Source organism: Primulina eburnea, chromosome 10, assembly GCF_022965805.1.
Source record: "Primulina eburnea isolate SZY01 chromosome 10, ASM2296580v1, whole genome shotgun sequence".
NCBI lineage: Eukaryota > Viridiplantae > Streptophyta > Magnoliopsida > Lamiales > Gesneriaceae > Primulina > Primulina eburnea.
In genome coordinates, this window is record NC_133110.1 from 3,961,717 (window position 1) to 3,978,250 (window position 16,534).

At 33.2% G+C, this 16,534-nt stretch overlaps 3 protein-coding genes across 3 annotated transcripts in view; all 3 read right to left on the minus strand.

The window, feature by feature from the left end:
- The window catches only part of LOC140842628 (caffeoylshikimate esterase-like), an 86,964-nt gene that overhangs the window by 26,557 nt on the left and 43,873 nt on the right, over nt 1-16,534 (minus strand). The gene's annotated exons all lie outside the window — the stretch shown is intronic.
- LOC140803710 (uncharacterized) lies at nt 211-1,605 on the minus strand. The gene has a single exon (XM_073159603.1). The coding sequence runs from the start codon at nt 1,467-1,469 to the stop codon at nt 282-284; it is 1,188 nt and encodes a 395-aa protein (XP_073015704.1). The 5' UTR covers nt 1,470-1,605; the 3' UTR covers nt 211-281.
- On the minus strand, nt 7,614-9,925 carry LOC140803585 (alpha carbonic anhydrase 1, chloroplastic-like). The gene is made up of 6 exons (XM_073159485.1): nt 9,667-9,925; nt 8,846-9,066; nt 8,626-8,732; nt 8,380-8,482; nt 8,038-8,205; nt 7,614-7,771 (listed from the first exon to the last, which is right to left on the minus strand). The coding sequence occupies exons 1-6, from the start codon at nt 9,734-9,736 to the stop codon at nt 7,634-7,636; spliced, it is 807 nt and encodes a 268-aa protein (XP_073015586.1). The 5' UTR covers nt 9,737-9,925; the 3' UTR covers nt 7,614-7,633.

Below are 16,534 nucleotides of genomic sequence, written 5' to 3' on the forward strand. Positions count from 1 at the left end.
TCTAAGATTGAAGACGTTCCGATTATAATATAGTATTAAAAGATTATGATGCAAAAACTGATAATTAGGACATAAATCATCTTGAGGTATTGGGTTTTGATTTGCTTCACTTGGACTAATATAGTCTAATTATCTGTCTTGTCGATATCATTTAAGTATTCGTAAGAGAGATAATACCGCATAAATGAAGTGTTTCAACACTTCGAAATATCTCAATTCTAAGCCAATCATATTGAATCATTCATGATTATTTTAAGTCACAAATCCTTGACTTCACCAGGTTAAAGACATAATGGACATAAAATCAGTCCATTCTCATTACACTCTTTGCACTTCAAGCTCTTCTTCCCATCTTCACCCAAAATCTTACTACTCCCTTTGCACTCTTTACACATCAAAAACCGGATTCCGGCACACCTCCGACACCGAATGGTTTTCCTCGGGATCCCATGCAGTACAATGTCCAATTTGCCCTCCTCATCCAACCGGACCATTTCATCAACCCCACCTATCATTCTCCCCTTCACAAAAACTAATGGCAATTTCACTTCCTTGGTGCCCATTAGCGCTCTTAGTTCTTCCTTAAACGGTGAATGCAAAGATATGTCGCGTTCAGATATCCGAATATGGTATGATTCGATGATTGATCGGGTGGCGTTACAATCTTCAAACGTCTTCCTGATACCCCTCAACGTGGTTGTGTATAATATAACAGCATTTTCGCCGCCTGGTGGGCATTTTTCTTCGTACATATCCAAAAGGGTATCCGAATCTTGGGAGTAATTTCTTGCCATTTGTGAGGTCGGTGTGGACGAAGTTGAAGTGATCTTGTTCATATCTTGTTCCTCTTCGGAGACATCTTTCTCAACAGATGCGACAACTTTAGGACAAAAAACTTGGCCTAAACTCCTCTTTGCCAAAATCACCTCTCCAGAACCACGAAATCTATTACCATTTGGAGATGACCTCGTACAATTATCCATCGATTTATTGCATTCTTTTAACACCATTTTTGGGCTATTTTCCAATGACCCTGCACCATTAACTCTCCCCTTATTCTCCTTTCCTCCAAACCTTTTAAATTTTCTTGGAGAACTCATTTGATTCAAAAACTTCATAGGACTGATTTTATCAATATCCAAAAAACCGCGCAAAATAAGACTCGATTTTGGGCTTATCATGGCTTTAACACAAACCGGCACTTCTTCTTCAAGACCCTTCATAAGCTCCCATGTATTAATAATCTCTGCAGGTTCTTCGCGAGGTGGCGATGTCTTCGCATCCTTCCCACATTTTTGAATGATCTGATGCTGTGATTCTTGCTTCTGCTGTTGACTTTCAGTCTCAAGATTCAAGACACCGTAAGTGCTTGAAGTGAGAGACACTAGATGTTTAGTGTCATCCTCTTTTCTGCGAAGATTTTGTTCTTCTGCTTCTTTCTTGATTTGTCTCGAGGAAACACAACCCATTAGATGATTTTTTGGAAATATTTAGGTTTCGGGCTGATTTGAAATTTATCCTTTTTTTCAAGAAATTGGGACAAGATACATCGCCTTGCCATGGGGACCCAACGGTCAGAAAATTCGAATGAGAATTGTCAGTAATTTCTAGGACAATGATTGTCAGTAAATTTATTAGCACCCTCGTTTTTTCTCCCCTTCCAAAAATGTTTTTTATTTCTACAAAAAATTTAAAATTTTTTGTTGCAGTATAATAGTTATTTATTATACATACATACATACATACATACAGACATATATATATATATATTATGTTATAGGTAGAATAAATATTTATATTAAAATTATATTGTCGACTCGATAAATTAGATCTTAAACAAGCTATTGCCTCGACGGGCACATTCTTAAATTTATTTTGCAATTATCTATCATTTATCGTTAAATATTAATTACAAAATGAAATAACCGTTAATTACACCTAAAAAATCGAGCACTTATTATCGTGGAGTGGCTTATTAAAGCAAATTTAGTTTCTTTTTTTCAGAAAAAAAAATAATTTCTCCTGAAGATAGCAAAAACACAACAAATTCATTTTTGGTGGAAAAAATCTTCCCTTCTTAATATTATCTGTCAATTCGGATTTCGGTAATTTTAGAATATGAGTAGACATCTTATGAGACGGTCTCACGAATTTTTATCTGTGAGACGAGTCAACCCTATCGATATTCACTATAAAAAGTAATATTCTTAGCATAAAAATTAATACTTTTTCATGGATGACCCAAATAAAAGATCCGTTTCACAAAATACGACTCGTGAGACCGTCTCACACAAATTTTTGTCTTAGTATATTTGATTATTTATATAATTTGATAAGTTGTTTGTGTCGAGTTTATACGATTAGTTGGGGTCTTTATAAGTTAAATTAGTTCTATTAATTTATTTTTGGTAGTTGGATTTAATTAAGATTTGAACAAAAAACGGATGACCCAATGAGAATTCAAAATACAAAGTCAAGAGAGACCCTCAGATCTATTTTGACAAAAACTTGTATGAGACGGTCTCACGGGTTGTATTTTATGAGACTGGTCTATTATTTGGGTCATCCATGAAAAAATATTATGCTAAGAGTATTATTTTTAATTGTGAATATCGGTAGGGTTGACACATCTCACAGATAAAGATTCGTGAGACTGTCTCATACGAAACCTACTCATATATTTATTGAATTTATCACGTATTCAACTTTGAAGTTTGAAATTTGTTCGAAAATGGTCACGACTATTTATGCATGTGTTTCTTTATATTCTTTTATTTAAAAAATAAATAAGTTCAATGACACTCCATTAATCGATATTTTATCTTATCTATGCTCTTGTGCACGTTATTATTATTATTATTATTATTATTATTATTATTTAAAAATAAATAAATTTCACTACATACTATGTATTTTTTTTTTTTTTTTTTTTTACAATACATACTACTTGAAACTATAATTTTTAAACTTTTAGAATGAGTAGTTGATTTTTTTATATCTACGCATCCTTTTAATAATGAGATTTTTTTTTGAAACAATAATAATGAGATTTAAAGATAGTGTAACGTGATACCCGAGATCTAGATAACCTTCATATTGATAATTTTGTTAATTATTTTATGATATTTCTATTTAGCTCATGATAAAAATAGAAATTACATTTTAATAATTACATATTAAGGCAAAAACTTGTGTGAGACGGTCTCACGGGTCATATTTGTGAGACGGATCTCTTATTTGGGTCATCCATGAAAAAGTATTACTTTTTATGCTAAGAGTATTACATTTTATTATGAATATGGGTAGGGTTGATCCGTCTCACAGATTAAGATCCGTGAGACGGTCTCACATGAGACCCACTCTTACATTAAAAGTCCACGTCCTATCAGATACATTGATCTCATTAATAAAAAACTTTAATTTGAAATTAATTTTAATCAACTCCCAATAAATAAATATTCACATTTAATTGATCTAACAAGCTTCTCTCCCAACTCAATACATTACAAAATCTCGGGAAAAAATCAAATTTTTTAATATAATTTTTTCATACTGAAACATTTAGTTTATCGTGAAAATAGGATATATTTTTCTTACACCACCTTCGAATAATATGCTTGAACAATAATAATTTTACAATTACATTTTTTTTTGGGAATAATTACTGGATAACTTAATTTTAAAATAGTTTATAAAATAATGAAGCATAATATTTTCGAATAATGTAATATAATATTAAATTTTAAATCAAATCTATTGCACTCGTAAATTTTATTAACAATTGTATCTTAAATTAATATGTAAGATAAAACATGCACGGCTGGTAAACCGGTGAACCGAATAAAAATCCGTCCAACCAGTTAACATTTTTTATTTTTATTTTATAATTTGATTATTTTCTTATATTTTTTATATTTTAAATTTTATTTCTAGTTATATATATTAGATTATTTGGATTTTTATCTTTGTTAAAAATATTATTTTAGTAGTATAAAGCCGACTGAATTTTTTTAAAAAATATAATGATAATTCGATCACGAGTTTGATTATGAAAATATTATATTAAGAGCTTCATAATTAATCAATGTTAAATATTGTTTCAGGAGTTGCCCGATTTAATTTTTATGTAATAATTATTTTTGTTTTGTTTTGATCAATTACAGATTTATAAATCTATCTCGAACTTTATGAAATGAAAAGACACTAACAACGATTAGCATCCCTTGGTTTGAAAATAATTGGATGAATATCACAAATTTATATAAAATATTAATCAATTTATTCAATATCAAAAGGATCTAGTTTCGTTAGTGGTTTGAAATTAAAAATAAAATTAGTAATATTTTAATGAGTCAAAATATTTTTTTATATATAAAAAAAGTTGATTTTTAACGTGTAATCATGTAAGTTCGACCATTTTTGAAAGAAAAAGGGTGCGTAAAAAAGGGGAAAAACAAATAAAATATCACTCAAAGTTGTTGAAATTTAATTTAAAATGCTATCAAATGCTACCTAATATATAAGAACACTATATCTTTTTATAAAAAAAAATATATTCTATAATATATAACAAAAACTTGTGTAATCTGGAAATTAAATAATATAATTTACACTTTAACTAATTTTTTTTACACTTTAACTAATATTAAAGTGTAATCTGGAAATTAAATAATATAATTTATATGATAAAAAATTGTGTGAGACGATCTCATGAGTCGTATTTTGTGATACATATATCTTATTTATGTCATCTATGAAAAAATATTACTTTTTATGTTAAAAATATTATTTTTTATTGTGAATAACGATAAAGTTGACCAATCTTACCTACATAAATACATGAAACAATTTCACAATAGACATATTCTATTTATATAATTAACTTGTACTAGAATTTAAATGAACCTATTATTTTAGCCCCTCATTCCGTTCAAATCCCACCGTTACAGCCTACAGGGAAGTGAAAACAACATCATTCTTCCATTAATGCCTCAACTCGAAATCGAAACCTTCGTTACTGCCTGGACAGGAGGAGGCAACGATCGCAAAATCTCCTGCGAAACACTGGCAGACACCTCCGGGAACGGCGAAGCTGAAGATTACGCCGCCGATGTGGTGCCGGACTTTCCATCGGGATCATTTTGGCTGTCGAAGGACGCGGAATACGATTGGTTCGATCGCAATGCGTTTTACGAGTTGAAAGAATCCACCGAAGGCTACGCGAAAAACTCAAATCCGAACCCGAGTCTAAACCCAAGCTCTAACTCAACTTCTCAGAAATTATCTGCGAAGTTCATGTCTAAAGCGTCGATTCTCCGATTCTCCGCTTTTGTTGATAACAAAAGGAGGACGTGTAAACCAGTCAATATAAGGCTGTTTCCGAAACGGTTCGCGTCATCGGGGAAGTCCTCGGTGTCAGTAGAAGAACCGGGTTCTCCGAAGGTTTCTTGCATGGGGAGGGTGAGATCTAAGCGCTGCCGGCGGAGGTTGGATTCGTGGAGTATGGGAGAAAAACCGGTGGAAAAGCAGAAAACCGGGTTCTATTCGAGAATAATGAGCCTGTTACGTTTCATAAAGGTTATTAGGAAACCAGAGCAGTCCGGGATCAGGAAGGTAATGGAAGCTGTGGAGGAAGAGCCAGCGGCGGCGGTTGAACCCCGACGGAAGAGTGTGAGTGTGAAAGTGAGAGAAAGAGTTGGTGGTGAAATAGTGGCGGATCCCCCATGTCTAGGAGGTATGAAACAGTTCTCGTCAGGGCGGCGGCCGGAGACTGGACAGCCTAGTTTCTAATCCGGTGGTGGCGAATATAGATTCATAACATTATAATTTTTCTCACAATCTTTTGAATTATGTGTCATTGTTTTCCAATAGTTTCACTTTAAAAGGATAGGAAACACATCTTAAATTTTGGAATAAAAAATTATAAAATGAATGATAAAAAAAGTGCATAGAATAAATTAGTTGTAAAATTAGTTCGAAATCTGAAATATTCAAGTGAACGTCGGATTCCTAGTTTAATTTTTATATAATGATCCCAACAACATTAATCTAAACTTCTGTTTTTTATTCTATTTAATATTCCACCAAATAGAATAATAATTTTTAGGTTATGAAAACATGCATGTGTTTGACAAAATTCGTTCGACATGGACATTTACCAGTTTTATTTATTTTTTTTGAATACTTTTTTTAATAATTGATTTATTTAGTTAAAGGAACATTTTGTTGACTTAAATTAGCAGGGTTAATTGACATGATCATTAATTTAGACATTTAATCTCGCAGAAAATTAGATAAATATATAGACTGAGACATTTTGAATCATTTATATTTTTCCCCTACGCTATATTTTCATCTTCTTCTTTTTTTAATAAAAAATATATTTATAATCACATTGTAGGTAGCTGGAATTTTGAATTTCATCATTTATATATAAAATTCCATATTTTAATTGAGAAAATAAAGTATAACTGAAACCGATATTAGAGCTCCTCGAATTATGTATATCTTTACTCTTTATAATACAAGAGAATCTCATACTAATTGTATGGTGCATGGACATGGTGTAATTTTAAATGAGTAGGTCTCATGTGAGACCGTCTCACGGATCTTAATCTGTGAGACGGGTCAACCCTATCCATATTCACAATAAAAAGTAATACTCTTAACATAAAAAGTAATACTTTTTTATGGATGACCCAAATAAGAGATCCGTCTCACAAATATGACCCGTGAGACCGTCTCACACAAGTTTTTGCCATTTTAAATATCTACATGAATTTACTAAATTATAATAACATTTTTTATATTTTATTTTATCTCTTACAATGTCAAATTCAAAATTTATAACTTTTATTTTATTATTTCTAAAAAAAACTAATTTTTTCTATAAATATTTTTTTTTACATATAATACACATGTTCTATGTGTCATGATCTACTAGTAGATACGATATATAGAGAATGATGTGCCTAAAGAAATTTTTTTTTTTTTTGTGTCGGTATGTATTTTTTGATATATTAGAACGTTTTGGAGAAAAAATAAAAATTGTAGACTCAAATGAAAATAACTAGCTAGGAATCACAAATTGTAATTAATTTGATGTAAACTTATTAATCGTAATTAGATGATTTAGAATGTCAACTTCAAAGAGTAGATGAGAAATTTAAATCATATGCTCCAATTATTTTAAGGCAAACTACTTGTACAATAACAATCTGCAAGAAACTTATTTCAACAACAATTATTATATATCTACTAACATATAACAAAATGGCAAAAACTTGTGTGAGACGGTCTCACGGGTCGTATTTGTGAGACGGATCTATTATTTAGGCCACCCATGAAAAAGTATTACTTTTTATGCTAAGAGTATTACTTTTTATTGTGAATATGGGTAGGGTTGATCCGTCTCACAAATTATGATCCGTGAGACGGTCTCACATGAGATTCACTCTAACAAAATTGAAGAGACTTGTTTTAAAATATTATGTATATCACACACACACACAATCACACACACACACACACACACACACACACACACACATATATATATATATATATATATATATATATATATATATATATATATATATATATCATCATCATCATCATTTAATTTCAAAACATGTTAATTTGGACGGTTGTGATTGGCGTATAGCTCCACGTGTCTTCCGTTGAGAGGCTGATAAGGCCTGGCATTGTTCTTGCATTGTATATCCAATGGTGCCTTGAGTGCTTGTACCTGATCTCTTGATATTGATCTCACCTACATTCACACGTTATTTAATATGATTATAATATCGGTATAATCTAGGCTAAAAAGATAAAATAAAAAATATCTGTATAATCTTAAAATGGTAAATATATTTTCTTTAGTTAAAATTCACCTAAAAAATTATTATGAACAAGCTGAAAATAACTTCTGAATTATCAAGATTAATGATACAAGTTCAAAAATAAAATATACAAATTTATTTATACATAAAAAAGGTGTGAAATTTGAGGAATAAGAGTGACGGTGAATCCTCTCACCTTTCCAACGATGATATAGATTACGTTTTCCGTGCATGGAGGGGCACTGAAGGAGCCAATGTATTTGTAATACTTGCGAGGATTTTCCTTCAACACAGCCGGATGAAACGGGACCAGCTTCAGCTGTGCCGATTCTTCGTATGCCAATTCATTCAATATCTTATGTATCTGCATGCAAAGTTAAATCACTTCAGAGTTCAGACGATCATTTACATACCTCCAATATCGATCCTGGTGTTCGGATGCTTGATCAATGTCGATCATATCAATATCACAACACATGATACGTTGAATCTAGCATTTGGGTATCACCCGGATCGAATTTAGCATACTATTTTTCACCTGCCCAAGAATGGGATCGGGATGTCCATATTTGAAAAGGTATCCGAGCACTGCAACTCTTCCATCTTCGGAAACGTGCACCATATGAAGCTCGGCCGCAAATCTGTATTTCGTATTTATAATAAGTCCACAAGATTTAAAAAAAAAAACTAGATATTACCCACGTAAAACATCAGTTTGGAGGCAAGAATGAAAGCAAACGAAAATAACACTAGATTTGAATCATTTGATGAAGAGGCTTAATACCGCTTTCCATTAATTCTATGCTCAGAAGGAGAATGCCAATGCATCTGTTTCAAGGCATACTTCTTGCCATCTACATTCATCCACCCCGAATCCTCTGGGTACTCTACCTGCATCAACAATATTAGTTCTGAATTTCCCCATTCAAATATCGAATGCTGAACTAGATGAATCTATACATACATGTGTGAAAAGGCAATATTTGTAGAATTAAGCTACTAACCACAACAGTGAATCTAACATCAGTCAGAGTACCATTTACAGGATGGTATGATCTGAGCAATGGCTTCAAGTTCTTGTTCACAACTGCTTGGTCTTCCACAATATTGATTGGTGATTGGGATTCCCCAGTTGCACATAAGGAGAATTTCGGATTAAGGCTTCCCCATTTCTCAGGGCCGGTGGCTCCAGAGTATGTGAACTGAAGGGGATGGTCAGCAGCCTCTGATATATAGTTAGAAAGAAATGAAGATGATAGGTATATTATTATGTATATACATACAGATCATATATATCTTGAACCCATACTGCTAGTGAACTAGTGTCGAGCTCGAGTACTATGATATTTTATCTCGACTCAAATTAGCAAACAACTAAAACTTGGATTCAATCTTGAGGAATAAATTGCCAATGGAAATGGCTCGAGCTCTGCTAACCCTTTGTGATCAAACCAACCAGTATATAATATTCATCATGTAATTAATGAAACAATTCACTATATACTTGTCATTTATTTACTAAGAAATAAATATGAGTTGAACTCGAGAATATTCTGTGCTTCCAGTCAACTCGAATATCTTGAATTCGACTCAAACACCATCAAAACATGAGTGCTTATCAAACTTTAATCTAATACAACCCTCGTGACAAAAACCATAATTTGATTTTAAGTATTTATCTTATTGGTTGCGGATTAACTCGAACACGACTAGTATAATAGCTCGAAAATTCCATAGAAACGGAGGCCGAGTGTGCCACTTGCAAGCTGCTAATTAGGGGTGGGGAAGATCGAGAGAGAGAGAGAGAGAGAGATGGAAAGTGTACGCAGTGTGTAAGTAGCAAATGAGTTGACAATGAGCAGAGTGAGTGTAAGGCTGAACAAAGCCACCGCCATTTAACTTCTTCTTCCTCCCCAGAGGCAGAGCAATGATATGTGTACAACTCAACCCAAGCAATTACTTCCTACTCCATTGAACTCTCGTGTAGAAGAAGCCGTTTGATGCAAGTGATATAAGATATTGATTACTTTCCCGTCCTTATTTCGTCCAACTTTTGACTCGAGTATTATTATATTGGAAAACAAATATTACAACCAGCAAGTTGAGGATTAAAAAGTATAATATTAGGACTAGCAAGTGTGATTAACAGAAAATAGTAAGTCAGACAATGATCAATCTTTTAACCACAATACGAAATTGTTCGTATAACAGTGCTTTACGTTGACGGCAATCTTCTCTAAGAACAACGACTTCCAATCATTAGAATGCAGCACTGCAAACTCTAGATAATAGCGAACAAAAATATGCAGAACTTTCGAGTATACAACGAACAAGAAGGAAAAATGCAACAAAGATGAGAGAAGTACGAGCAATGCAGATGGAGGGATAAACCAAGGGACGCACTGTTTGATCCGAACGCAGCCTGGTACAGACACAGCCTGCTGTGAAGGCTAAAAGACGCGCTATTTGGTCCGAACACATGTAATATGCTAAGGAACACAAAATTTCTGAATGAGTGCAATCTTTATTTCGAAAATAAAAAATTATTTTACAAATAAATTTTGTTCAAAAAGATTAATACTCTCGACCTCACCTCATTGCACCGCGTCGGGCAGGTCGCGCGCATGTATTTAACTATGAAACAACATATCAACATCTTTCCCTTTTCAAAACTTCTGGTGCACCCAAGGCCTCAATCCCATAGTTCAAACTTAGAACTAAACTAATGTGGGACAACTCCATGTCCCATTTCATTCAATATTGCAACAAGTTAATACAACCATATATAATTAGTAGTTAGTTTTTTTAATTAAATATTTATATTACAATTATTATGAAATTTGGGTCTTGTATGAATAAAAAAAGGGTAGAAATTTTAATTTAAAGAAACCAGTATATTTGAAATTAAAATTTTTAGATTTATAGAAACCATCAATTTTGCTGATAGTCATGGTTGATAGCACGCGAATTTTGTCGACAAGTATATGTAGTAGAATACTTTTCATAGATGGGGTACTCCGCTAACCAAATCTCAACTTTATCTATTTGTTTTTATTTGTATATTCCAGTATTTATATTTTAATAAGTTATCTATATTATTTAAATAATTACAATATTTTAGTGATTGTATTTACATTTGATTATTCATTATCTAAATGCAGCAATTAACAAAACCCGAAATTGCCAAATACGAAAATTAGAGGAGAAAGAGACGGCCGTTAATTAACGATAATAGCATATAATGTAATTCATTACGAGATTAGCCACAAACCTAGACAGGTCCCAAATCCCGTCGGGCAAAAGTTTTCGTGGGACGGACCTGAAAACGACTCCCACATCGATTCGATTTTAGTCAAATGAGGGGTTATGTTTATTTTTTTATTATTATTTTGTATTATTAGTTTATTTTACATCTTATCACATCAACTTATACTTTATTTTTTAGTTTCGTTCTTTTTCATCGGATTTCTGACATGACATCGAACATATTAACAACATTTGACATTACATCAATAATTTTCCGGTATCATCGTTTTCTGATTTTACGTTAATACTCACGTGATAAAATCAATGTAATAAGACTGTAATATCAAAGCATACATGAATTTCATGCTCCCACGGATCACTATTTCATAAACAAAGTAGAAAACTAGGATCACTTTCCTAAATATATATGCTCATTCTTTCACCAAAATCAAAGGCCAAAAGCCCTCCCAACTTGCTTACACTTTTCCGAGAGCAGTGAAATCTGGCTAAACGGTGACTATGCCACATAAAAGGAATACAGAGAATAGCAAGTACCGAGTGAAAAATAGCAAAAATAGCACTAATTTGGACGAATAATTGGTATATATGCCTAATGAGATGAAGTATAAAAACTTTGTTAAGTACACGAATGAATAAAGAATGGAAGGGGAAAGAGGGAACCCGTGTTAGGTGGCCTTGGTGGGGAAGAATAAGCAAAATTCTTAACTTGAGAATACGCCCCTCAGCTTTATTTTGAGCTAATACTATCAAGTTCCATTCCGTAGAATCCAACTTTCCTCACAATTGGTTGTGATGATTCAGTTAAAAATCTTGTGTGGTCAATAGGTCTACATGAGTCTATCTGATAAGTGATAATATATTCGTCCACTAAAAGTAAGTTTATTTCTCACACGCAATAAGAAAAGTTCGAGTTACAAGAATGGTTCTAATAGTTAAATCAATAGGAGCAATTGATAGCAGCGGTTGATGCAAATCGGTACTAAAAATTGCGCAATTAAAGCGGTAATGCGACCACTCCTAAAAGTAAGGAAATAGAAACAGTTTAAGTAAAACTGATTTTGTTGTTCAGTTTCCACGAGCAGTTTTAGAAGTGCTCCTCAAAAACCGCTTCTGTAAACACTTTTTTTTGTAGTGAGAAAATAGTCCAGAATTAAATGATAAGTTACATACATTAAATTCTGTGAAAACTCGGTGTTTGGATTCGACCCATCTAAGAATCAGCTGCTTCCGACAATAGAGATGCATTATATCTGAACGAAATTCTCAATTACAAAGACAAGCGATTCCTCCATGTTTCCCTATTTGTGGAATTCATGATTTTTCTTTATAGAAGAAATACAGACTTGGTAAAAACCTTGACAAGTCAGTGGTGGGAGTGATAGAGCAGGTAACATGTCACTTGACATCCAGGAATATCGTTTTACACAGTGTATATATATATATATCACAAGGAGTTATATGTATCTTCTTATCGGGCTGACAGATTGCAGCAACTGGACAAATACCAGAGGCAAATAGAATACAGATGACCGACCGTAACATGGCAACCCAAACAACAAAGTAGCAACTGAAAAACCTTGTCGTTTAATTGTCATTCTATAAATATCAAACTAGCTAGTACTGTTACACTGTTGTGAGTTGTGACTGTTGCATCATATATTCAGTAATATCCATCTAGGCGAAGCGATACAAATGCAAATTGAAGTACAACGAAGGCTAAATGATCAGCTGGAGGTAAATGATATCAGAAACTTTCATTTATTTATATATAAACGAATATTAATCATTCTGCCAAAAAAAAAAAAAAAAAGAGTGAATATCAACTTTTGTAAAGAGATGCAGCACGATATATCCCATTTCCACAAAGAAAATATCCTCACTAACATGTTCAAGATAATGACTTTAATATCTTCTGCTCTGAAAATATTCCAGCAGAATTTATCCAAATCTCTTCAATTTTTCAACGAACAAATTTGGATATGCAAATGGTTGCCGCTTGCAAATCATTCCAAAGATAGGAAAAGCATTATGCTCCAGTACCTATAACAAGGTTTCCTCTATTTCCATAGGTACAACGCCATTTACAGCTCCGTATAGAGGCTCAAGGTAAATATTTACAGGCAGTGCTAGAGAAGGCACAGGAAACCCTCGGAAGACAGAACATGCATGGAAGGAGGAGTTGGTGTAGATGTTGCCAAGGTTCAGTCATATGGTTTGGTCCATATATTTTCGAATGATGAAAATATAGTTGCTTCAAGTCACAAGCAGTTGTATTTAAATGGATTCAGCTGGAGCTGAGAGGCAAAGTTGGTTAGAGGCTACTTCTCAAGATTTATCGATTTAAAGATGGTTCAAGTTTTGGCACGTTTATTAGGGTACAGGGGATAGCAAAAGTTCAAGCACATTGTAATATGATGAGATTTATGCATGCACAAATATCCGGCTTAAAAATTCATTTTTTTTGTAAATGAAACGAAGCCATGCTTTTCACATAATATATGAAACCTTCTAAATAACCCAACATTCATTTAAAAAAAAAAACATAATTGATGAACACAAATTGATTTGCCGATTCATAAAATGGAATACATGATTATCGCCAGGATCTCGCAAAACGTTCAATTCACCTAGCAGTAGAACACTAGGAAAGAGCAGAGGATGTACTAATGAGCTAAGTGTGTGCATGCTACGGAGTTGTGGATATATGGATCGGTTAGAAATGCGAAGTACATGGCCAATAAAATTAGCTGGCGAGCTCCTAGGTGTTGTCTTGCCCCATGGGCGAGCTCTTCTCTATTTTGCTAGCTCTACGAGGGTGAGCCTTTGACCGAGGGGGCGCGCGAGTTACACGTCCATGCAGGGACGGAGCCACCCCAAAGGCTGGGGTGGGCTCCAGCCCAGGCTAGATTTTTGTTGCAGTGGAAGAATATGATGGATTAGCGACGGCTTTCAACGTCCTGGCTACGTCCCTGCGTCCATGGTCCTCACATTGTTCTTACATAATTATTAGGTTTGAGTTTTCATTTGGTATTCAATATATTGATTTTTGGCAGCTTCCTTAACCGCCTTTATTACTTATATCTTGTCCCCGACTTAAGCGTTGGATGAGCCAAGCCGGGACATTCTTACACTTCGTTTGTGATTTCAGGTTTGCTTCTGGTCATAAGCATTGGCACAGGTCGACTTCAGGTTTTAGAAAAGAATCATCCAATTTTGGTGAGTATCAATTTGTGGTGATTCATAAGTGATTCATTCCCTAATGCTTATATTTTGTTGATTCATGCACTAATTAGATCTATTTTTTAGTTATTTATTAATTGGATGACTATTTATGCTTTTAAATAAACGATGGTGAAATAGTTAGTGATAACTATATAAAACATGTCCCATGTGGGAAAGAAAAAAATAAATTGTGTTTGTTCATAAAAAAGTGTAACTATTCAGAAAGTCACCTCTATTCAAGAAGTCATTTCTATATTATAAGTATAACCTCATTTTCTAAATTGGAGTAATTTAGCATTTTTCTGACAAATGACATGGTAATCTATTTATGTCATGATTATGCAATCGAATCGGGTTATCAATTTATCGATAGATTGGTTAATGATAATTAATTTATTATGAAATAAATCAACAAAATTTTAATAATTTCAATTTATTTGTGCAAAGAGATTGTGGGAGGGTAAAAATCAATATTCATATTCATTATATAATTATTAGGTCAAACCGACCAAATTGTGGAGAATCACTAAAGTCGAATTTTAAGAAATATTTACCTAAAATATTAAAACACATTGAATTTAAGAAAAATTTAGTCGTACACTTTTCCACCAATGACAAGGGATTTGGTTGGTCCTGCTGCATGTTACCTCAATTTATAAAAATGGTGTTTGGTGATGCTCCACCAATTGCATATACTACAGAAACAGAAGTCTGTTTACTATTTTAAATAAAAAGTTATATATATTTCATTTTTAATAAAATTTTAATAACAATTATATAAAGATATAGTAACATTATTCGGTTTCACTTAAATTTCTTAGAGAAAAAATGTAATTTTAATCATTTATCCGATTTGCAGTTAACATAGAACCGGCATAATGTAGATGTAGCTTTGAAATGTGCTGTGTTATGTTAATACTTGTGCGAAACAAGTATTAGAGTTATAAAAAATTGAAATATGTATGACTAAACTAATTTAGCAACACAGAAGACTTACATTTTAGTGTGTTTGGAATAAAAAATTTGAGATTTGGAATAATATGATTTAAGTGCTTGGAATGATAGGATTTTGAAACAAAATTGGGATTTGATGGGATTTTGTAGAAGAATAATGCTAACGGTACAACCAATATATCGTTGTAGCGATATTTACAACCATTATATCGCGAGATTTTACTATTATATCGCGAAATTTTGTATTCAATATATAGTGAGATTTTTGCTTTTTCCTCTTAATCAAACCGTGATCTTCCCACAAAACATCAGCACTACAATGAACTAGTTAGTTTCATTTGCAATGTCTGTGTTCAGATGCACCATGATGATCCACCAAAAAAGACACTAAATGGGACCAAAAGTGCATGCGGGTTTTCATGTAAATTTCCCCAAATTAAGTAGACGGGAAACCTCATGCTTTTGCCCATTTAAATACACATGCACTTCCCAATTTTGTTTTAAAATTTCCTCGAAGTTGCTAACTTGGCTAAGTATTTTAACAAAACTACATGGGAAACCTCTTAGTTCTCCAAGAAATGGTTGTCAAAGTGATGAAAGTAGATGGGCAAATCCTGGAATACAAAACCCCGATCAAAGTTCATCAAGTGCTATCAGAATTCACTCACCATGCAATTTCCGATCGACTTCCGGTACTAAAACACATGCATCCCTACGCAGAAATGATTCGAGGTCACTTGTACTATCTTCTTCCTCTACCCGTGTCACCCCCACCGGTTACGAAGAAGCAGAAGGAGAAGAAGACGGTTAGATTTTCTGATAATTTGGTGGATGAAATTGGGCAACCAACTGGGGTCGTGAGGATTAAGCTCGTGATCAGCAAACAAGAGCTGCAGAAAATGCTAAGAGAAGGGGCAGTTTCGGTCGATGAGATGATAACTCAGGTGCAAAGAGAAACAAAAACAAAGAAAATTGTAAGCATTGAGAGAGAGAATGGTCGCATAACTTCAAAAGGATCGCTGCCAGACCTGGAAAGTTTACAGAAGTGAACTAGTTTTTTCATACGATCTTGTGCAACTTTACACCCGTATTTCTGTGTGATTATCACTATCAGATCAAATCACGTCCTTGAACGGTGATAAGAACACGGAAAAATATAGATAGAATCCGGAGGTCAATAGAAATAGATTTCGTAATTTTTCATCAAAAATGTACAAGAGATATTTTCACTTGCAATCTAAATATATGCT

Bases quoted from the DNA above. Each gene is read 5' to 3' on its own strand.
- LOC140803710 (XM_073159603.1), bottom strand. From the start codon at position 1,469: ATGGGTTGTGTTTCCTCGAGACAAATCAAGAAAGAAGCAGAAGAACAA.
- LOC140803585 (XM_073159485.1), bottom strand. From the start codon at position 9,736: ATGGCGGTGGCTTTGTTCAGCCTTACACTCACTCTGCTCATTGTCAAC. The intron at 8,483-8,625 runs GTATTAAGCCTC...TACGAAATACAG, and splicing joins CATAGAATTAATGGAAAGCG to ATTTGCGGCCGAGCTTCATA. The intron at 7,772-8,037 runs GTGAGAGGATTC...GTGTGAATGTAG, and splicing joins TCTATATCATCGTTGGAAAG to GTGAGATCAATATCAAGAGA.